This window comes from Zalophus californianus, chromosome 6 (genome assembly GCF_009762305.2).
Source record: "Zalophus californianus isolate mZalCal1 chromosome 6, mZalCal1.pri.v2, whole genome shotgun sequence".
Classification (NCBI taxonomy): Eukaryota; Metazoa; Chordata; class Mammalia; order Carnivora; family Otariidae; genus Zalophus; species Zalophus californianus.
Genome location: NC_045600.1, coordinates 72954309 through 72977595, shown reverse-complemented (window position 1 = coordinate 72977595; position 23287 = coordinate 72954309). Strand labels below are relative to the sequence as shown.

Sequence of the window (23287 nt, the reverse complement as noted above, 5' to 3'; positions counted from 1 at the left end):
TTAGGGAACTTTTTAATTACTTGATATGTTTGTAATAAAAGAGAAGATTTAATATGCAATCTTATTTTTTAATAGGCACATTAGAATAATTGAAACATGGCTTATCCAGGAAAATGAAAGATTTTAAAGGTGTCTCACGGACCCAGATATTTCTGGCTCTCGAGTCATACTTACGAAAGTATGTATGTACCTATCCCAGATAATGAAAATATTTCGTTTTGGGGCTTCACATAATCTTTATTCTATCAGGAATATTCCTTTGTAGTAAAATGTTATTTTTTTAAACCTGAAAAAATAATGAATCACTCGTATGTTATGTAGCCAGACACAAAAGGCCAACTGTATGATTCCACACACATGAAAACCCAGAAGAAGTAACCACCAGAGCCCGAGAGAAGAGCAGTGGCTGCAGGGACTGGGCTGAGGGAATGAGCAATGACTGATGAGTAGCACAGGGGTCTCTGGGAGGGAAATGTTGTAGAAGGACAAGGTTGTGCAACACTCTGAGTGGACCTGATGGCACCCGGATGTACAATTTAAAAGGATCAGAGTAAAATTTTATGTGAACTCAATTTATAGTTTATTTATAGAACAAAATATATTAAGCCATTAAATAGGTGCATGAACAACACAAAATTACAAACACTGGAATGACAGGGGAGGGGAAGCCGTCCTTCAGGGCTGCAGCCGATAGGAGCTGTTGCTCAGGGACCGAGGCTGGTTGCTGCACTGAGGCAGGGGGTTGCTCAAGCCCTTCTGGGACCCCCATAGCTGCTGCTGGAGCCTGTCAGTCTCCGGGGCTGCCAAAGGTACAGGGGGCTCTTCCAGCTCCTGTCCCTGGATCAGAGCTGTGACTGTCACCTGCGCTGGTCCCGACATGGCAGGTGGCATCACTGCTCTTTCTAATTGCTGAGCTCCAGCCGCAGTGATGGCTTTCACCGGCTCAGGCTGTGAAGCTGCAGCAGGCCCCGCAGAGGGCGCTGGGGCTAGCTCTAGGGGTGGTTCAGGATCTTGCTCTGGGGTTGCTGCTGTAGCTCCAAGAAGAGAAAGTATCATCACCGTGATTGTCTAAATTAGGGAAACTTTGCCCACCACTCAATATTGTCTGAGTCCAAGATCCGGTCCCTGGGTGGTCTCCCCGGACTGCAGCCCATGGGGCAGGGATTTGAGACTACTCATTGCCCCCAACCAAACTGCAGTCTATGGAGGCTTGCTCTGTGTGGCCCACCGTCTCCCCTCCACAGGCCCCCATCAGTCACCCACAGTCCTCCTCAGCCTCAGCCTCTGGCTCAATGGGCTCAAGGTGGCCCAGCTGTGAGAAGAGGAGCTGGGCACGTCGCTCCAAGTCTGAGCCTGGCATGTTGAGCCCTAAGTATGCCAGCAGCATCTTCAGGCAGGGAAATTCTGGGGGCTGGAAGAAGTCTTCAGGGTAGTGGTCCAGCCAGGTGCCCAGGATGGAGGAGATGGCCCTGGGAACAGACAGGTGGGCAGAGGAGTCAGAGGACGGGGTGCCCTCTACACTGATGCCTCAGGGAACCCCTGTGGGAACCTGGGCCCCTTGGTCTCCAGCTCCTGGCTGTCAGAGACCATTCCTACTCCATGTCTACCTGTGATCTGGCAGTCCTGCCTGAGACAGGCCTGGTCACTGAGGAGGGGTTGGCAAAAACCTCTGTGATTGGGAGCTCTTGACCCATGGTGTGACCATTTCTGTCCTCCTTGCGGAAGCTGGACACACTCCTCAGTCTGTCTCCCTGCCCGCTTGCCACTTGACTTCAGCTGCATGTGGGCAGGGAGGGGTGGTGTCTGGCCTGTTCACTGGGTGGGGGATGTCCAGTCCCTGAACCCACACTGGGTCTCCTGAGCCCAGTGTCCAGGTTCCACCAGATGGTTAAGTGTGATGCTCCCCACACCCTTTGTTCTGGGTCCCAGGATTGGGGTAGAGACAGGTCTGGGAGGGGGCTGGGGTTGGGAATGACTCTCTTAGGTGCTGAAGCTGTCCTCCAGCCCCCTCTGCTCTTCCCCAGTGCCCACACCCCACCCACGGCTCCCCAGGACCCCTTTCCTCTTTTGCAGAAGAAGCCCTCAGACCTTGACCCTCTCACAGGAATCTCAGATGTTTGGGGTGAGGGTAAAGCAGCCCCTCCAAATCACAGTCCCTTTGCTCCCTTCTTGGAGAGGGAAGGCCTTCCTGCATTAGATAAGCTCGCTCACATGTTCCACTATTCTTGGGCTCAGCTGATCTCATCACAGTAAGAGAGGAGGCATCCATAGCTAGAGGAGGCCAGGGGGCCATCACATGAAATGCCCTGTGGACCACCCTACCTCTCAACATGTCTAGTGTCACTATCTGACTCCCAACTAGTATGGTGCCCTGGGGTGCTCCAGGGTGCTGTCTGCTCTGGGCATGGGATCACAGTCAGCTCCCAGAGAAACGTCTGCATATCTGCGCCTAGGAGGGCATCCTTTATGCTTGATGAATGAAAGCGTCCCAATCAGCTACATCACAGATATATGAGTGGGCCTGGGGTCCCCTGCTTATCCCCAGGCATCCCTGTTCTGGTTTCAGCCAGGACACAGACCCCAGACGGAGTCTCAAATCTCCTTTTCCAGTGGGAAAAGAGCTCAGCTCAATACTACGGTGACAGTGAGGGATGAGGCAGAGGCTTCATCGTGGGGAGCAGGACAACGATAAATGAGCATGACCACAGCCCCTCTAGCGGACCTTTCCACAGGGCCAGGCACCCAGGTGTACTTTCCCTACAGGACCCCACTGAGTCCCTATAATAGCTCTGTCCCAATCAAAGGAGCAAACTGAGGCTCAGGGAAGTTTGGTGACATTCTCAAGACTCCCAACCCATAAGTGGCCAAATCCCACTGGGCTGTGGAGGGGCAGGCTTCTCACCTTGTGGGTGGTGGCAAAAGCTCTGTACATGCCCAGGAACATGGAGACGTAGCTGAGGTCTCTGTCTAGGAAGGCGGGCACCAGGTGTTCTACTCGCTTCCTCAGCAGCTCTGCCCGGTGGGGCCACACCACGCAGGTCTCCTTGTTCTTCACTGTTGAGGCCTTTTTACCCTGAGGTGGGACAGGGAAGACATGCAGTCAGCACTGTAGCCACCAGGAGGGTTGGGGGTTGGAGCCCAGAGCAAACCCCTGGGCTCTCGGTGACATGTGCAAAGAGGTAGGACAGGAGGGCCCACAGTAGACAAAAGGAGCAAGGTGCCTGAGTGGTTCAGTCAGTTAAGGGTCCAACTCTTGGTTTCAGTTCAGGTCATGATTTGAGCATCCTGAGATCCAGCCCCTCATCAGGCTCCGCACTTAGGGCAGAGTCTGCTTGAGGATTCTGTCTCTCCCTCTGTCTCTCCCCCGACCCCCTCTGTCTCTGTCTCTGTCTCAAATAAATAAATAATTAAATCTTTTTAAGGAAAAAGGATCTTGGCAACAAAACAAGGATGTGAAGTGGAGGATGTCTGACCATGTTGGTATCTCAGGTCAGGTTGTTAGCTGAGTATTGACAGCACCTCCCTGCATTAACGGCATCGTCCCTGTGAGTTCTGACAGCATATCCCAGTCTTGAGAGGAGAACACAGAGACTGTTCCTTGGGGGGGACTGCCTAGGTTATTAGGGCGTGTGGTATGTTCAGTGCAGCACTGTGAGTTGGCAACAGAAGGGAATCACATCAAAGTCCTGCATCAGTGGGCGCCTGGGTGGCTCAGTTGGTTAATCGACTGCCTTCGGCTCAGGTCATGATCCTGGAGTCCCGGGATTGAGTCCCACATCGGGCTCCCTGCTGAGCAGGGAGTCTGCTTCTCCCTCTGAACCTCTTGCCTCTCATGCTCTCTATCTCTCATTCTCTCTCTCTCTCAAATAAATAAATAAAATCTTTAAAAAAAAAAAAAAGTCCTGCATCAGTGAGGGGCTCAATGGCTGGGGTGACGATCGGCCTTCTGGAATGTTGTGCAGCACAATGAGGCCCCTGTTCCTGACCCTGAGGGGTCCCCAGGGATGTGTTGTTTCGCAACCCAATGGCAGAACAGCAGACATAGTACCATGAGCCCCATGTCCCTTTGGGGAAAAGTCCCCCGACTCACCATGATCTTGTGCAAGACTTGGGGAAGGTGGGGAAGGACTGTCAGGCCAGCGGGGACACCAGGGAGCACTAGTTAGGAAAATGCATAACACAGTGCAAAAGGACTCTAGACTGAATGTCATGAGACATGGTTTAAAGTCTCTTTTCTGCTATTCTTACAAATATGTTGAACAGTGACTCTGCATCTGGCCAAGGCCGGGTCAGGCCCCTGAGGGCAAGTTTGGGGAGGAGATGCGGAACCAGATTCATGTGGGAGCAGGAGTTTAGGAGGGAGCCCAGGGGAGGAGCAGGCTGGCTGCTGGGACCCGGGGCCCTTTTTGCTGCATCGGGGCCCTGGGTGTTGGGTCTCCCCAGCACCTGCACTCACCCTGAGCCAGTGCTGGGTTCTGTTGGCAGTGGGGACTCCTTCCTGTCCTTCAAGGAGGTGGGGCAGGGGATCCCATCGTTGAGCTCCTGCCCCTCCTCCTGCGGGGAGCTCTGTAAAGACAGTGCCCGGCAGCCAGGCAGGAGGCCTCAGAGTCCTGTCTGGCTGCCTTTGCTGGTCCTCAGATCCAGGGGACTCCCTTCCAGACACGCCACACCCCAGGATGCACACAGCTCCACCATGGAGAGAAAAGTGACACAGCTTGAGGGCCTTGGATTCACTCTGGTACAGGTGAGAGGCGCCTCAGGAATCCTCTTTCCACCGTGCCCACCATGCCATCGGTGTGAACATGAAGGCATCACCAGGGTATCCACTGCCCTGCAACCCCCTCCAGCCCAGGGCAGGACCTCCCCACAATCCCTCTTTCCCTGAAACTGAAGAGGAAGGGATGGGGCTGTTCAGGGATGGCTTGGAGAGGTGGCCTGGCCAGGGCTAGTTCGCTTGGTGTTACCTTCCTGCACCTCCTGGCAAACGCCCTGAGGCATCGGGGGCGTGAGTTGAGCCAGTGTCTGTAGCAGGTGAAAAATCCCTCCACTGGGGTTTCTGAAGCCAGAGCCCCAGGAAGTGGGCAAGCAGTACGAGAACATCTCTCACAGTCGGATGTCTCCAGCCAAGTGAGCCTAATATGGGACTGCACTAGAATGCGGGTGCTTGGTGACAGGGATTCCATGTTCTGTTGGGGTCTGTTGTCAAGTTTGTGATTTCACTGCCTGGGATCCGCTACCTGGGTCCACTCCTGGATTAGAACCTACACCAACAGTGCTCTGGGCTGCTGGCTGCTCATCCCCTTTCTGCATACCATGCCACATCTGTACCCAGTGACACCAACACACCCCGCTCCACAAGCCCCAGGGAAAGTCTGGGTGCAGCCAGGGCCGCAGCTTGGAAACACACCTGGGTTCTGACACAGCTCTCTATTCTTACCTGTTTTGACCCTGGATAAGCAATTGTGTCTGTCAGGGATGCTCTGTGTCTTGCCCATGCTATAGGCATTATTCTAGCATGTACTTCCTCCAGAAGTCCACAGGCAGAGGTGGGATAGTATCTATGAAATTGAAGGAGTGGTATCCCATGTAGACAATACCTCCAACTACATTTTCTTCCTTTCTCACCTTCTCTGAGCCTGCCCCTCCTCAGATCCCACCCCAGAGTCCTAATGGGGTGTGTGTGTGTGTGTGTGTGTGTGTGTGTGTGTGTGTGAGAGAGAGAGAGAGAGAGAGAGAGAGAGAGTTGGTGTGTGTGTGTATGTGCCCACAGGGACATGCATGGTCCTGTGGGCACATGTGTGTGCACCAGTGCTCACATTCTGCAGGTCCAGATGACAGTCCCACCTAGGGATGGATGAGAAATAGCTTCCCAAGGTCCTGGGCTGTTAATTTCCAAGGCAATCCCTGAGAAGGTATTGGAGCCTTGGCCTAGAAGGACTGAGCCCACCCTTACCCTAGACTCTGCCAGTCATGTGTCACGAGCCATTCCCTCCTTTCCTCTGGGTGACATGTGGACACGGGGGCACTCAGTGGTTTGCCTTGCCCTGGGCTCCTCCTCAGACAGGAACGTGCTGGAATGCCTCCTGTCTAGGATGTCGATGCTTATCCTCACCCCTGTACCATTTCCATGTCTACAGCCAGTTACAAAACACAACCTTTTCCGGAGCTCCCAGTGAATAGTGAGGTGCAGCCATGGCCCCAACTTTGAGGACATTCACAGAGCTGGGTTCATGCCTGGTTCTGCCTTTACCAGTCTGTGATTCCGGGCAAGGCACTGACCCTGCTGGGGTGTTCCCCTTCTCCCCTCAGTGGCTCCCTGTGATCCCCAGCTCACGTAGATACATCCTTGTGTAACCCCCTCCCCTGGAATGTGGTCTGGACTTAGTGAACACTTCCATGCCACAAAAGATGGCAGCATGACCAAAGCCCTTTCTGAGATTTGGTTTGAATAGCTCAGTGCCCAGCCACGTGCTCACTCTGACCTGTGTCCTCTCTCAGATCCCCACACTGGGGAACAAGCCCCTATGGGGAACCATGACACAGACACAAGCACATAGCCTAGTCCTGAGCGTCAACAACAGACAGAGAAGAACTGAGGCCTTCGATAGGGACTGAATCCTGCCAACACCCCCTGAGGGAACTGAGGTTCTAAGTGAAGCAGGTCCTGCTTAGGGATTGACAACAACCCCAACCTCCTGAGAGGCTCTGCCAGGAGCCCCCAGCTGAGCACTGCTGGATTCCTGGTCCCCTGAGACGGTGAGACAGTAAATGTTTTCTGATCAAGCCACTGAGTGTGGGGGAAATGGGGTCCCACAGCAGGAGGAGCAGGGCACTGAGACTGTCGAGCTGGCCCGGCCCTGCCCCTCCTACCCCCGCCTCTGCTCTCCTCAGCTTCCTCCAGCCACCCAGACCTCCTGTCTAACCTCCACTCTGGCAACATCAAGTTCTGCCTCCAGCAATCTTCTGCACCATGGTGCCCTCTGCCGGGCGACATAGACTCGGATTGGTGCAGGACTGGCTCCTCCTCCTCCTGCTGTAGGAAATCTCACTGTGGCCTCAGGTCAGCCTTTTCAGACCCCTCACCTGGTGGGAGTTCAGGACCCAGTTGTAGCACCTTGCTCTTTTTCTGTAGAGCAATTGCTCTTTTCATTCACGGTTTTGTTTCATGTTTTGTCCATCTTCCCCTCTAGACCCTGAGCTCCTAGCGGGAGGACCTGGTTGGCTTAGCAGCATTGGCACTGAGTGCGCAGGGCCCAGTGGCTGAAAGAACAGGTGAGAGGATCCATCCCACCACTGACCAGCTCAGTTGTTAGAGCCTAATTGGCCTTGGTCATTTGTAAATACTTTTGTTTTCTTTTGTTTTGTTTTCTAAGTAAACTCTGTGCCCATCGTGGGACTCGAACTCAGACCCTGAGATCAACAGCCACATGCCCTACTGACTGAGGCAGCCAGGACTACCTATCCATTGAAAATTGCCGTATGTCATTAGGCCTGGATAAAATAGATCCTAGAGGACTGGACTTGTTTGCAGAGAAACACGTTTCTTTTATTTCTGCTTTTTTTTGTTTTGTTTTGTTTTGTTTTTGCTGGCTGCTTAGATTTTATGTTCCACTTGATGCAAGGTGCACAGTTAAGGAGGTGTCAAGAAAACTCATCTGTGGCTTGGATAGTAAAGAGTGGGGTTATTTTTGGACATTTTTAAATGTCCATGTACTAGGTGGATAACTATTTAAGTTAACTCAGTGATTTCCACATTTGGTAGCTATATTACATTATGCTGAATTACCAAATAACTCCCCTAATTTCAGTAGCGAGTCAACATAGATATCCCCACAGGACAGTGCTGAGTGGCTGTTCAGATCGGAGACTGAACTCCTTCGTGTGGTCATTCAGGACCCCAGAGTCCCTTCACCATGGGCCTTCTCCCTCCCTTGGAGGTCCCCTTGTGCTGACAAGGGGAAAGAGGACAAAGAAACATGCACGGCAGGGTGTTTCCAGCCTGGTCTAGAAGGCCTAAAATGCCTACCGTGATGCTCATTCTTTGTTTTAAAGGCAAGGATTTGTAAATAGCGGTGTATAAGAAACCATTTCCCACAAAACATAGAAAATGCATCTCTAGAGCTTCACCACAAAAATACAAAAGGTAATTCTTCCTGCTGAAGGAAAATTTTCTACTTAAAGTACAGTCTGTATGAAGGAAAGCAGAGTAAAAATGTGTGTGTGCGTGCGTGTGTGTGTGTGTGTGTGTGGTGAAGGAAGTCACAGGTAACCAAGAATTATCTATAGGGTTGTTTCCTGAAGCTGTGAAAATAGAGTAAATAGGTTTTAAACATAGAATAAACCAAAGTAAAACTTGTAACAGAGAATAAGAGAGAAACTTTGGCATAATTTGTTAATCTTGGCTGAGCATACACATTCCATGTCAGAAGTGTTCCCTACCACATGAGGTACCTGGATGTATTGTGAGGGTTCAGAAATACTGACCATTTTGCTGTAGGGACAGCCAGGGGGATCCGGGCTGGCTAAACTCCCTGTACCCGTCATCTCTGGGTATATCTGTTTGTTCCTGTGCATGGCACTAATATTAAAATTTTCTCCATTTCTTTGTGCCCATCGTGGGACTCGAACTCAGACCCTGAGATCAACAGCCACATGCCCTACTGACTGAGCCAGCCAGGACTACCTATCCATTGAAAATTGCCATATGTCATTAGGCCTGGATAAAATAGATCCTAGAGGACTGGACTTGTTTGCAGAGAAACACGTTTCTTTTGTTTCTGCTTTTTTTTGTTTTGTTTTGTTTTGTTTTTGCTGGCTGCTTAGATTTTATGTTCCACTTGATGCAAGGTGCACTCCAATCTTCCTAAACAAAAGTTTAGGAAATGCTTTTCCAAATCAGGGATAATCCTTCTAAAACTGAAAATGGTAAACTGAACATGGTTAATAAATCTGTGAAGTCCAAGAAAGGTAAAGAGATACTCTTAAGACTACCTACCCATTGAAAATTGCCGTATGTCATTAGGCCTGGATAAAATAGATCCTAGAGGACTGGACTTGTTTGCAGAGAAACACGTTTCTTTTATTTCTGCTTTTTTTTTGTTTTGTTTTGTTTTTGCTGGCTGCTTAGAGTTTATGTTCCACTTGATGCAAGGCGCACAGTTAAGGAAGTGTCAAGAAAACTCATCTGTGGCTTGGATAGTAAAGAGTGGGATTCTCTCAACTTCCTTTTTGGTGGTTTGCTATTTTGACATAAAAGCACCCAAGTGTTTCTGCTTCTTGCAGCCTGCCCAGTTCAAGGGGTGGGACAGGGTAGGGTGGGGAGCGAGGGACCTCTAAAGAGCCGAGCACCTTCGGAAGTGTGGTGGCTGGTGGTGGCCACTCAGGATGGGGTCTGGCATTGACTTTGCTGGTTCTCTGGTCTGGCGGGTGGCTGTCAGGTTCCTTGCATCTTCCTGAGCCAGGTCACAGGTGATCCTGCTGATGAACGATGAACACTGGGGGAGATACTGATTTGTTTCTTTTAATCTTTGAAAAGTCCTGGAGAATAAGAGAGATGTGAATTGGGAAAATATCGCAAAATTGAAAAAGGTTAGGAGTTTTAACCAGAAAGTTTGACATCAATCCCTTCTGCATTTCTATAATGGTTACACTAGATGAGGGCTTGTGGTATTTAGTAAAGTAAGCAGTGAGTGCAGGCAAGGAGTAGTGGAGAGGAGAATGCATGCTTGTTGTCAGGGTTCATGCTGCCACAGAGGTCCAATTTATTTATTTAAGAAATCCCTACACCCAACATGGAGCTCGAACTCACAACCCTGAGTTCAAGAGCCGCATGCTCTGCTGACCCAGCCAACCAGGTGCCCCCACCTGTCAGATTTCTAAAGATCTAAAAATTGGTTAATACTTGAGGATGCAAAAAAACAGGCATGCCTCTCTGATACTGGTGAGAATATAAATTTTTCCTTTGCCTTTGGAGGGCAATTTGGCAATATCTATCAGAAGTACAAATGTCTATATCCTTTGAACCAACTTCCCCATTTCTAAGAATTTCTTCTTCTTTTTTTAAAGATTTTATTTATTTATTTGACAGAGAGAGACACAGCGAGAGAGGGAACAGAAGCAGGGGGAGTGGGAGAGGGAGAAGCAGGCTTCCCGCTGAGCAGGGAGCCTGATGCAGGGCTCGATCCCAGGACCCTGGGATCATGACCCGAGCCGAAGGCAGATGTCCAGCCAACTGAGCCACCCAGGTGCCCCATCGAAGAATTTATTCTTTAGCTATGTGCACACATCTAAAAAGTACAAGGTGATTTATTGTGGAATTTTTGTGGTGGCAAAGAATAGGCAATAACCTAAATATCCCTCAGTAAGACATTACTGATTAAAAAACTTAGTGAACATCCATGCAAAAGAACACACTGTAGCCATAAAAACGAAGACCTATGATAATGTGATTTTTAATAAGAAATATATATTGGTCTTCGTTCTCAGTTCTGGCGTAGAGTATGTTCAATTAGCCAACATATAGTACATCATTAGTTTTTGATGTTGTGTTCAACAATTCATTCATTGTGTATAACACCCAGTGCTCATCGCAACACATGCCCTCCTTAAAAACCCATCCCCCAGTTACCCCATCCCCCCAACCGCTTCCCTTCTGTAACCCTCAGTTTGGTTCCTGGAATCCAGAGTCTCTCATAGTTTGTCTCCCTCTCTGATTTCTTCCCATTCAGTTTTCCCTTCCTTCCCCTAATGTCCTCCACGCTATTGCTTATGTTCCACATATGAGTGAAACCATATGAAATTGTCTTTCTCTGCTTGACTTATTTCACTCAGCATAATCTCCTCCAGTTCCATCCATGCTCATTCTATCTTTTTTTCTCTTTCTCTCTAAAGACGACAAAAAAAGGAATGTATTAGAGTTTTTCAACTTTTAACAACATCCTATGATTTTAATTTGACTAGTTCTAGAGATTACATTCTGATCTGCTTTCAAAAAAAAATGGACTCAATAACAATGCAAACATGCTTAAATGTAACTCTGTTTTCTTCCTTTTCCTTTCATAGCAGTGGGAATAGCCTCTATAACACAAAATCATGACCAATTTCAAAACCACAGACTTACTACTTAGAGACACGTTTGTCCTAGCTCTGAAGGAACTTCTCTCACCCACCGATGGATAGCATGAACCAGTGAGCCCTGGGGAGAGATAATTTTCTCTCCTTTTTTTAGCATAAATAAAAAAGCCTCATGTCTCTGTGGAATCACTGTAGCTGGTTTCCGTGATGAAGGGGACTGCTTCACTCCAGAAAGAGACAGATGAGAGCCAGATTTGGGAGAAGACAGTGTGATGTGGCTGTTATCTGGGGGTGGAGGGTGTTGGTGCCAAATAACTTGAGTTGTTAGATGTTCCCTTTTTTGTCAATGTGGCAATGACTCTACTGAGAACGATATAATTGCACACAGAAATGGAAATAAAGTGGGGGGTGTTAACAGATAAGCCATGACCATTGTGCTCAGTGTTTTTGATCCTAGTTCAGGAAGTATCTAAACTGGCTAATACCCCATTATTAGAGACCACAAATGCTTCCGGAGGAGACATTATTCTGAAGATTATATCCATTACTGAATATATATGCATTATATATATGTGTGTGTGTGTGTGTGTGTATCTATATATCTATATATCTGTAAGATTTCTTTATTTGAGAGAGAGAGAGAGAGAGAGGGAGTGGAGCTAGGGCTGGAGGCAGAGAATCCCAAGCAGACTCTGTGCTGAGTGTGGAACCTGACCTGGGGCTTGATCTCATGACCCTGAGTTCACGACCTGAGCCAAAACCAAGAGTCCCACACTTAAACAACTGCGCCGCCCAGGCATCCCTATATTATATAATTTTATCAACATCTACATTCTTGAAAATATCTGTGAAGTGCTTATTTGTGGCAACTATGGAAACAGAAGCAAATTAAGATATGATTCTAGTCTATCCCTACTCCCATCCTGAGATAAGTTGTCCAACTAATTTGAAAACAAAATCATTAGCAATTTTTAAAAAAAATTGCTTTCATTGGCTTCACCACCTGGATTCTGACAAACATATACAGAATTGTGGGCACAAATATTCATTCCAATATAAATAATGTGTTTATAGGCAAGAATTATAATGATGATTCCATGGGAGAGAATGGCAGTGTGGAAGAGGGAAGAATCTAGAAATCGATGCCACAAAGAGCTAGCTTCAAATCCTAACTCTGCCTCTTACTAATTGAGTGATCTTGGGAGATTTGCTTCACTTTTCCAAGCTTCATTTTTCTTACTGAAAATTGAAAATGGTAATATTTCTCTTTTATGGGATTGATATAAAGATGAATACATTCATGAAACTCTATGTGTAGCTTGTATATATAATTAAAATACATGTATTAAAATGGAAATAATTTATTTATTTATTTATTTATTTATTTTTTTAACAAGAGAACAAATCTACACCTTTATTTACTTTTCATTAAATTTAAATCCTTGAGGGGTACAGCATCACACGGATTCTGTGGCCAATGGCTTTAGCAGGAAGGTTGCTTCGGAATTTGGCACGAACCATGCCACTGTTTCCATGAGCACGAGTTACTTTTCCCCAGATTACTCTGGTTTTGTTTGGTTTGCCACCAGGAGTCACTGTGTTGTTCTTTGCTTTGTACACATAAGCACATCTCTTGCCTAGATAGAATTCCGTTTCATCTCGAGCATAAACACCTTCGATTTTAAGAAGAGCTGTGTGCTCCCTCTGGTTCCGGAGACCCCGCTTATAGCCAGCAAAAATGGCCTTGGACCACAGCCTTCCAGACATTATTTGGCGTTACAGGAGTCCTGTTCCCAGCAGGCCTCCACAGGCTCCAAGATGGCCATAATTTAGTTATTTAAATAATTAAATCCATATAGTTAAATATGAATCTTGCTCTTTGATGAGTAGTCAATAAAGACAGTGTTTAGGAGAGTTTACTGTGTGAAATGTTGATGAACACATGGAAGATTGCAGTGAGGAAGTTCTACTAATGTCTTCACCTCAGTACTTCCTGAATTTAGCCAGGGCTCTTGGAAACTAGGCTAACAATGACAAAGAAGGTTGTGGTGTGAACAAATCTGACTGTGGGCTCTGCTGTGGAGTCTGGTTATGGTTGGGGGATCTGAGTTCTAGCCTGCCACCCACTAGCTGTGTGATTTTGAACAGTTGCCTTCACCTTTTTTGCTTTCAGTCCTTCATTTATAAAATCAAGGAGTTACATTAGAGTCCTCTAGGATACCTTCCAGCTCTAACATTATGTTTTTATGAAGGTGAGATGCTGAGTGCAGAATTAAATATGCTAAAGTTTTCACATTTGGTTTGGCCATCTTTCAACTCATGAGCATTCTTTGCATGAAATTCTTGTGCCCATCTTTCCATTATTCCATACAATTTTACTCTTCTCTTTCTTCAGTGGAATGCAGACCTGCTATCTTTCAAGTTCTAGAGTCCTCTGATGATCTTTCAAGAAAGGGGAAAAATCTAGATCTCCTGCAGCCACGGTTCCATCATCCCTGATACCATGTCTTGATCCCGGAAATCCAAGGGAAGTTGGAGGACAGGGCTCCATTTTCTTGGGAATCCTACTTATGGACTTGTAGTAGCGGGAATTTTTCTCATCAAAACAAGAATGTCCCCTCTGTCTTCTAATCTCTCTTTGGGAGGGGGCAGAATAGAGTCAGAGTGGCACAGATTTCTGTGCTGTCACAAATACTATGAGAAGAGCTCAGAGACTGAAACCCTTTGCTTCAGAGTACACAGCAAGGTGAAGTTAACAAAACAGGACTTAGAGCAGAGAGAAATTTGCCAAGGCTTTAAATCGAATTTGTGATCCATATACAGTCTGTGTTCAAAGACTGTAGTAAGATGGTGCTTTAAAGTAAACTTTGTGAGAAGTTAGTGAAGATGCTTTTGGAAAACATCCCAGGGGTAGAATTGGTGTTGAAGACAACTGGGTAAATGCATGTAGATTTTGATGTTGTAAGGAGACTTTCAGAGATATATCTCTATCTTGTATATCTGGGGTCATCTCCCCAATCCTTTGTTTGAAGGAGGTTCTGAATTTTTGTGGTAAATATCTTCCTTTCTCCTCTGGGATGCAACTCCATCAATTACTGCCTCACTCATTGACATCTTTTATTTTATACACACTGAATCAATTCCCTCAGCCTGTAAACATGCTTAGAACTTCCCTACAAAAAATTTCTAATCTCAGTCTTGTTGCCTGATCGGGCTACTTTCTTATTTCTTCTTTATTTCATCGACAAATTATGTGCTTCCAATACCTGAATATCCACTCACACTTTTCTTCTTGCAATTGGGTTTCTATATCTGCTTTAGCCTTGTTTGGGCTGGCATAACAAGCATTCCATCGACAGGGTGACTTAAACATGAAGCATTTATTTTTCACAGCTCTAAAAGCTGAGAAGTCCCAGACCAAGGTGCTGGCAGACTTGTTTCTCGTGAGAGCCCAATTTCTGGTTTGCAGATGGCACATGGCAGAGAGCAGATAGTGTCTCCTCCACTTTTTATAAGGGCATTAATCTCATCATGAGGTCCCCACTCTCATGACCCTAATATAACTCTAATTACCTCCCTAAGGCCCCACATCTAAATGCCATCATATCTGGGTTTAAGATTTCATCGTATGCATTTTGTGGGGACATACTCAGTCCATAACACCTACTACGTGTGGATCCCATTTTTTTGATGTGACCTCATAATGGTTAGTTCAAAATGCTTTTTGTCTTTTTCATAATAGCCTTCCTGAGGAATAACTGCCATAGAAGAAGCTGAACATATTTTGAGTGTACAGTTTGATGAATACTGACATGTATATACACCCATGAAACTATCACCACAATTAAATTAATGATCATAACCATAACTCCCCAAAGTTTTCTTGTGCCCCTTGGCAATCTCCTTCTGCCCTTTCCTGCCTCTTATCTCCCTTTCCCAGGCAACGACAAATGGGCTTTCTGTCACTTTTGATCTGTTGTCCTTTCCAGAATTGCTAGAATTTATATAGATGGACAGTATGTATGGTCTTTTTGTCTCGTTTCTCTCACTCAGCATAATTATTTTCAGATCCACTGATGTCATTTCTTGTATTAGAGGTTTACTCCTTTTTATTACTGAGTAGTATTCTGTTGTGTAGATATACCACAGTTTGTTTTCCAGTTTAGACCGATGTGGTTGTCAGAACAAGGGGAACAGAACAATTAACTGAAAGATGCATGGAACATCACCAGCAAAGGGCCATAGTAGATGATGCCATATCTAAGAATTTCACATGTGATTAAAATGGAAAGCATAAGTCAATGAATTAGATCAATTTATTCTTAAAAAATGTTTAAAAGATTTTATTTATTTGTTTGACAGAGAGTGAAAGAAAATATACACAGGGGGTTGGGAGAGGGAGAAGCAGGCTCCCCACTGAGCAGGATGCGGGGCTCAAACCTGGGACCCTGGGACTATGACCTGAGCCTAATGCAGACTGAGCCAGCCACGCACCCCTGAATTAGATGAATTTAAACAAATTATTTTGGAGTCATTGAACAGGAGTTTGGAGCAAAAGTATAATTAGATTCTCCCCTCAGTTGAATACAGCATGGTAACAAAGCAGAGCAATGACTTTAAGATTATACAGTTTATTTTCTTAAATGATTGGGACATGATCTTTTAGGAAGATTATTTGGCAGTGGTATGCAGCATAGATTAGAAATAGGAATGATTGGCATATAGAAGCCAAAGCAAGGAGGCTGTGGTAGCATTTAGGAGCATGAGTTAATAAGAACAATGGCAATGAGAGTGGAGAAGAAGGGGAAACTATGAAATAGAGTTCACAATTTCAAAGGAAGAAATAATATGCATCTTATTTTTCTAACCAAAACTCAATGAAAGCAATCTCTTAATTCTTTTCCAGACTTGTCTTCAGGGACCAGATGCTCTTCCAATTTTTCTTTTTGGAAGAACACTGTTCTGGGAGACCAGAGTTCTAGACCTGGTTCAATCACATACTTTCTGTGAGTATAAGGAAGTTGTATAGCCTTCTGCAGCATCTGTTTTCTCTCCTGTAAAATGAATGGACAAAACAGGTACTACAGCTTCTTCCAGCTCCAAATTTCTTATATGATAAGAATTTATTATCTTGAATTTCCTCCCTAATTAGACCTAAGATGATAGACCATTTCAGACGGAAATGAAAAGATTAAGTGAATTGTATGGACTAAGTACCCACCCAGGGTCCTGGTGATGTAGTTAACTATAATCTAGATTAAAAATTCTCTGTGCACACTGTGTTTTCTCTTCATAATGAAGGAAGCTGTGCACAAAGAATAGGGTAGGGTACTAATTTGCTTCTGCCCTGCTGGGTCAAATGGCACTCAAGGGGTTAGGTGTTTTTAATCCAAACATGCACAAAGTTCAGGAAAGGAAGAAGCCTAGAGTTTGGTTACTTTGGACAAATTACAGGTCAATAGGGACTATTTCTTAAGATGACCCAGAGGAAAATTCAACTTTTTAATTAATCTCCTGTGGTCCTCTGGCTCTTGCCAATATCATAGATAAGTCCAGAGGATGCCTCTAGCGATTCATTATAACTCGTGTCTCACTGATTACTCTGTTTCTAAATGTTTCTTTGTGGTAAGAATAAGCACTTAACAAAGGTATGTTGGATTCCCAGTGGACCTTATTAAAACTGTTGTAGTTAAGAGGTGATTAACTTATGTAAATGAATCAATGTAGCCAATGAACCAAGCTATGCACACAGAACATATCCAGGAGGCAGAGAATCCCAAAGCCTAGTCACACTCAGGAGAACACTGTGTAGTATTTAAAGGTGAATTCCAGAAGAAAAATGAAACAAAAAACAAAAAACAAAAAACCCCTGAGAATGATGTCTTTGATTCAAAAACACTCAACATGAAATGACAGACAATTAAAAGAGGGTTCTACCATGAGAGACGATGGACTCTGAAAAACAAACTGGGGGTTCTGGAGGGGAGGAGGGTGGGGGGATGGGTTAGCCTGGTGATGGGTATTAAAGAGGGCACGTTCTACATGGATCACTGGGTGTTATGCACAAACAATGAATCATGGAACACTACATCAAAAACTAATGATGTAATGTATGGGGATTAACATAACAATAAAAAAAAGGTTCTAGAATTTGTACATGTTGTGTTAGCATAGATTCCTGGAGCAAAATAAAAATCCTTGTGGTTAGGGGAGGCTGGTCAGCTCAAGAGGCTGTCCTCAAGCTACCACTGTGTACCTGGTACCATCCTATTTGCAGTCAGCAAATATCACCAACCCCTTTGTTGTGCCACTTGTTATGTCTCAGGGACAGATTAATTTTCCTCTGCTATGTAGAATAACAGATCGGAGGGGTGAGTGAGCTAGCTAGCTAGTGAGATTTCAAATCTACATGAATGTTGGAAACAATTTCAGAAATGGGAAGTCAGAAAGAGAGATTTCGTTTGAAAAGGATAAGTTAGATTTTGGCTTGTTTAATAATAATCATATGTCTTGAGTATAGAGCATCAAATTTTTCTTCTTTTTTTTAAAGATTTTATATATTTATTTGTCAGAGAGAGAGAGAGAGAGAGCGCGCACAACCTGGAGGAGTGGCAGGCAGAGGGAGAAGCTGGCTCCCTGCTGAGCAAGGAGCCCGATCCTGGACTCGATCCCACAACCCTGGGAATCATGACCTGAGCCGAAGGCAGCTGCTTAACCAACTGAGCCACCCAGGCGTCCCGAGCATCAAATTTTTCTGTTAAGAGATCATTAGTTTCCTTTTTGGTCCTAGCTCACTAAGAATATCAAAATCAGGGTCATTGTGGCACTTTTATGTGAATTACAGTTAGTTATAATGTGGTTGCGATTACTGATTTTTGGGAAATAAAGTTGCTTAACTACCATTAGGTGAAAAATTGGAATGGAGATCCACATCTATAGGTGTGTGATATGAATAGTTCTCCTGGGGTTGGGCAGTGCACACTTGCACGATCATGTACAGCCCTGTCAGATTAGTTATTTAAAAAGAAATGGTTTACCTACATCCCCAAAGTTTTATCCTTGAAATGACTATCAGAGATAGAGATACTGCTAGGAGTTAAAGGCAGGAGGGAGAGGTCTGGAAATGGGAACTTATGAGATGCCCATGAAAAGACAGAAAGTCGGGAAAGGAGAATAAAAAGGAATAGTCTGTGAAGTTTTAGGAGAATTAGTTTTGGGCAGTATCATGAGAGTTCTCAGCATTGTTCCTTCATAATCATAAGATGGAAGATATTCCCTTCTGTTTTGTTTTTTAGAAGAGTTTTTGCAGGATTAGAATCAATTATTTAAGTATTTAGTGTAATTCACCATGAAAGCCATCTGGATCTGGGTTTATCTTTCTGGGACACGCTTTTTTTTTTTATTGCTAACTTGATCTTTTCACTTGTTATAGGTCTACCCAGATTTTCTACTTCTACTTGAGTTGGTTTTGGTAGCTTGTGTCTTCCTAGAAATTTGTCCATTTCACATAGGTTACCTATTTTGCTGGCATATAATTGTTCATAGCATTTCCTTATAATCCTTTTTAATTTTGTAAGGTTGGTAGTAATGGTTCCATTCCAAAATTTAATCATTCTAATGTTCTCTCTCTTTCTTCTTGATTAATCTAGCTAAAGGTTTGTCACTTTTGTTGATTTTTACAAAGAACCAACTTTTGGTTTCATTTGTTAATCTCTTTTTATACTCTTTCATTTATTTCTACTCTATTATTTCCGTCCTTATGCTTGTTTTTCCCCCCTTATGCTTGTTTTAAGGTTAGTTTGCTTTTCTTTTTCTAGTTTCTTATGGTGGAAAGTTAGGTTATTGATTAGAGGTTTTTGTTTTGTTTTGTTTTTTGGGGTATTTTTAGTAAAAGTGTTTACAAGTTTTTCTCTAAACACTGCTTTAGTTGTATCCCATAAGTTTTGTTGTGAGTTTTTTTTTAAGATTTTTTATTTTTTATTCATTTGACAGAGAGAGACACAGCGAGAGAGGGAACACAAGCAGGGGGAGAGGGAGAGGGAGAAGCAGGCTTCCCGCGGAGCAAGGAGGAGCCAGATGCAGGGCTGGATCCCAGGACCTTGGGATCATGACCTGAGCCGAAGGCAGTCGCTCAATGACTGAGCCACCCAGGCGCCCCTTTGTTGTGGGATTTTATTATGTTTTTGTTTTCATTCATCTCAAATTATTTTCTAATTTACCTTGTGATTTCTTTTCTGACTCACTGCTTAATTTTGGAGTGTCTTGTTTAATTTCCATATATTTGTGAATGTTCCAGATTTCCTTCTTTTATTGATTTCTAATTTCATTCCATTATGGTAAAAGAAAATTGTATGATTTCAATCCTTTTAAAATTATTAGTTTTTTTCTTTCTTTTGTTAAAATTTCTATCTCTTCATTGATATTCTGTATTTGGTGTGGCATAATTCTTGTACTTTTCTTTAGTTCTTTATACATGGTTTTCCTAATTCTTTGAACATATTTAAAATAGCTGATTTAAAGTCTTTGTCTGGTAAGTCTAATATGTAACCTCCTCTAGCTCTTCTTTTTTTTTTTTGACTCTCCTTTTTCTCTGCATGAACTGTATCTCCTTGTTTCTATGCGTGTATTATCATTTTTTTTAAAATTAAAAAACAGGACATTTGAAATAATGTAATATGGCAAGACTGGAAATCAGATTTTGTTGCTGTTCTTTGTGTTATGAGTTTGTCCACTTTCCTGAAATAATTTGTAAAGTCAAGTCTGTATTTTTTGTCATTTGTGGTGACCAGCGTTTCTGTTTGATTAGCTTTTTTTTTTTAATTTTATTTATTTATTTGACAGAGAGAGAGATAGCGAGAGCAGGAACACAAGCAGGGGGAGTGGGAGAGGGAGAAGCAGGCTCCCCACAGAGCAGGGAGCCTGATGCGGGACTCGATCCCAGGACCCTGGGATCATGACCTGAGCTGAAGGCAGACGCTTAATGACTGAGCCACCCAGGTGCCCTGTTTGATTAGCTTAATAGCTCGTGACTGGACAGAGATTTCTTAAGTGCCTGGAGACAGTAGGCTTCCTACCCTTTGCCAAAGGGCTCTGTGTGCACGTTTGGGCACTCTTTCAATATTTAGGCTTTACAACTCTTTCTTAGCCTTTACTTCTTGCTTTCACAGAGCTTTCATGTTAGTCCTAGTTGAAAGAATAGGGCCTTTTTACATCTTTCATGGGACTTCAAATGGCCCTTGGCTTTCTCAATGCTTGTGTGTGGCCCTGTAGATTCCCAGGAATAGGTTGGAGTTCTCAGGGCCCCATAGGGACATTTTATTTCTTAGTTTTTCCCTTTAAGTATTTTGGTCAGCTTCTCGTGTGTCCTGTTGTTATCCTCTTCTCAGGCAGTGGGAATATTAAACAGTCGGTGCCGATTATTTTCAACTAATTCCCCTGAGGAAAAGGTTGTTTGCGATGAGTGATCGCTGAGTCAGGTCAAATAAATGCAAGTGCTAGCAATGGAGATTTGAGGGATGTGCCAGACACATCAGATAATGACAGTTCTCTGAGAATATGTTTTTAGAGTTCCAAACCAGTTTCCATTTCTCCAGGGCTTCTAGGCAGCTGTTTTTATTTTATTTATTTATTTATTTATTTATTTATTTATTTATTTATTACCAGGTTGGGAGGTTGTTGGCTTTCTAGGCTATTGCAGAGCTGGGGAGAAGTGGCTGAACACAGGGCAAATTAAAATGCCACAAAGGTGTTCCTCGTTCTTACCAAAAGTCAGCCAGTTTTCTTGAATAAATGCTCCATCAGTTGTTGCAAGCCTTAGGTTCATTTCCAAGGTTCAAAAAAAATTCAATTTGACAATCTCTTTTTTTGTCAGTGTTCTCATTGCTTTTAAGGCATGACTTTTTGGAGGTCTTTACTCTGCCATTTCTACCAACCTCCCTCATGATGTTTTGTTGTGTCTCGATCAGCCAGGGTCCTAGAGCAGAGTCTCTTCAGCACTTTCCACAAAAAAATTCCAATTACAATGAGTAATTTTCAGTAGGCTTTATAAAAGTCTATTAGAAGACTCTGAAGAATTCACAGATAAGGTCACTTTGCATGTATGCTGCTTTTGCAAGCTGAGGACTTCATCATTATTTCCCTTTCTTTTTTCCTTCAGTTATCTCTCACTTTGTCATTGTGTGCTCCTCCCTGTAATAATAAGCATATTCTTTTCCCTCTGAAACCTACTTGGTGGTATTTTTTTCCCCTCTAATCACTACTCTAAAGAATTGAAGGGGCGCCTGGGTGGCTCAGTCGGTTAAGCGGCTGCCTTCGGCTCAGGTCATGATCCTGGAGTCCTGGGATCGAGCCCCATGTCCAGCTCCCTGCTCAGCGGAGAGCCTGCTTCTCCCTCTCCCTCTGCCTGCCACTCTGCCTACTTGTGCTCTCTATCTCTCTGTCAAATAAATAAATAAAATCTTTAAAAAAATAAAGAATTGAAGTTCTCTTAGGAAGAATTCAAATGGACTATCCTTTAATCTTGTTATACATATTATATTTAAGTTCATCCTTGGATGAGATGTATATAGACCATTTCATAGTGTCTATTCAGTCTATTCCAAGGCATTCTGGCTGGCTACTATCCATGAAATCAACAACATCTCCCTTTTCCTCCTTTCTTTTTCTTCCACATCTGAATTCCTTTTTCTCCATTCATGAATATGAGACTTTTTTTTTTTTTTTTTTGGCACTTGGAGAGAGAAGAGAAAATTTTGCTGAGCAAAGGGGCTAAGGTAAAGAGAAGAGTGGAGTGGGAAGGCATAGCGTCTGTTCTCCACTAGTCTTCTTGTACTGATTTTGAGTTCTCTGCAGAGACAGGAGTATAGAGATGGAAGCTGACTGAGATATATTCAAAGGGAATTTTGTGAGATATACAGAAATTGTACTCTTTTCCAACACACATGGAATAGTCTCAAAAATTGAGCATATCCTAATATATGAAAGAAGTCTCTACAATGGAGGTATTTAAACGCAATATCTTTATGTCATAAGCAAGACAGGGATGGGCCACTATTACTATTACTGTTCATTATCATTCTCCAGTAGTAGGTGTACAGATGTATCCTTTAGTGTGTATAGCAGGGACTGTGTTTAGCAGGGTAGCAATCTAAGAGCTTTGGATATTCTGTACTGTCTTCATTGCTGGTTGAGTGAATCTGTAGTGCTGGTGTTGAGCAGTGATGATATTTGATTGCTTGATTAGAGTGTTCCCTCTGGTGTGTTTGAGCATTGTTTCTGCCTGGATAGCATTGAGTCCTCATTACACATAGTGCCTCTTCTGGAGAGTCTGTGATCTACTTAATACCTCTTAATATATTCTTTGTCTGCTTAAAATGGCTAGTGTGGATCTCATTGAATTGCATCTAAAATTCTGACTGATTAAAGGGGAATCTTGATAAAGCACATTGCTTGATAAAGCTAAGATAATAAAAACAATGTGGTAGTGTTGCCAAAAGAAACAACTAGATCAATGAAACAAAACACAAAACTCAGGAAGAAACCAAGTTCATAGGTAACTTTATATGTAATAAAAATTGTACCACAAATCTGAGGGGGAAAGGTGGATTATTTATTGGATAGTGCTGGGAAAACTGTCTTGCTCTATGGAGAAAAATAAAGTTGCATCTCCTCTTACACTGTATTCACATGCAAATTTTAGATGAATTAAAACCAAAATATAAAAGAAAAACTGATGAAGATAGTAAAATAAAATGGGGGAAATACATTTGTGGCCTTAGAGTGGAGAATGATTCCTAAGTCAAGATCCCTAAAGCTCAAATCATAAGTGAAAAAAGTGATAACTTTGACTTCATCAAGATTAAGGATTTCCATTAAAGAAAGAAAGGACACCACAGATAAAGTTAATAGACTAAGGGTATACCAGAAGAAGGTATTTGTGATGTCAAACATGTCAAGGAATTTATCTATAAGGAACTCCTGCAATTTACTAGAGAAAAACGACAGGCCTAATTTAAAAATGGGCAAATCATTTGAATAGGTAATATTGGAAAGGAAAAGACAAATGGCTTAATTTCACTAATAAAGAATGTTAATTAAAATGAGACTCCACACTCACCATATTGGTAAAATTTAGACAACTTTATAATTTTTTTTCATAATTTTTAAAATACCAAATTTTGAGGATTTGGAGAGACTCAAATGCTCATGCACTGCT

The 23287-nt window shown here is 43.7% G+C and overlaps 2 protein-coding genes across 2 annotated transcripts; both read right to left on the bottom strand.

Annotated features, from left to right (window-relative positions):
- Positions 1-614: 614 nt before the first annotated feature.
- LOC113909244 (ral guanine nucleotide dissociation stimulator-like) lies at positions 615-8544 on the bottom strand. Its single transcript, XM_027570344.1, has 4 exons — positions 8452-8544; positions 2931-3073; positions 1264-1469; positions 615-1028 (listed from the first exon to the last, which is right to left on the bottom strand). The coding sequence occupies exons 1-4, from the start codon at positions 8542-8544 to the stop codon at positions 676-678; spliced, it is 795 nt and encodes a 264-aa protein (XP_027426145.1). The 3' UTR covers positions 615-675.
- A 3929-nt stretch (positions 8545-12473) lies between these two features.
- LOC118357036 (60S ribosomal protein L35a) lies at positions 12474-12890 on the bottom strand. The gene has a single exon (XM_035727856.1). It carries the CDS (start codon positions 12838-12840, stop codon positions 12508-12510), a length of 333 nt encoding a protein of 110 aa, XP_035583749.1. The 5' UTR covers positions 12841-12890; the 3' UTR covers positions 12474-12507.
- Between the last annotated feature and the right edge of the window lie 10397 nt (positions 12891-23287).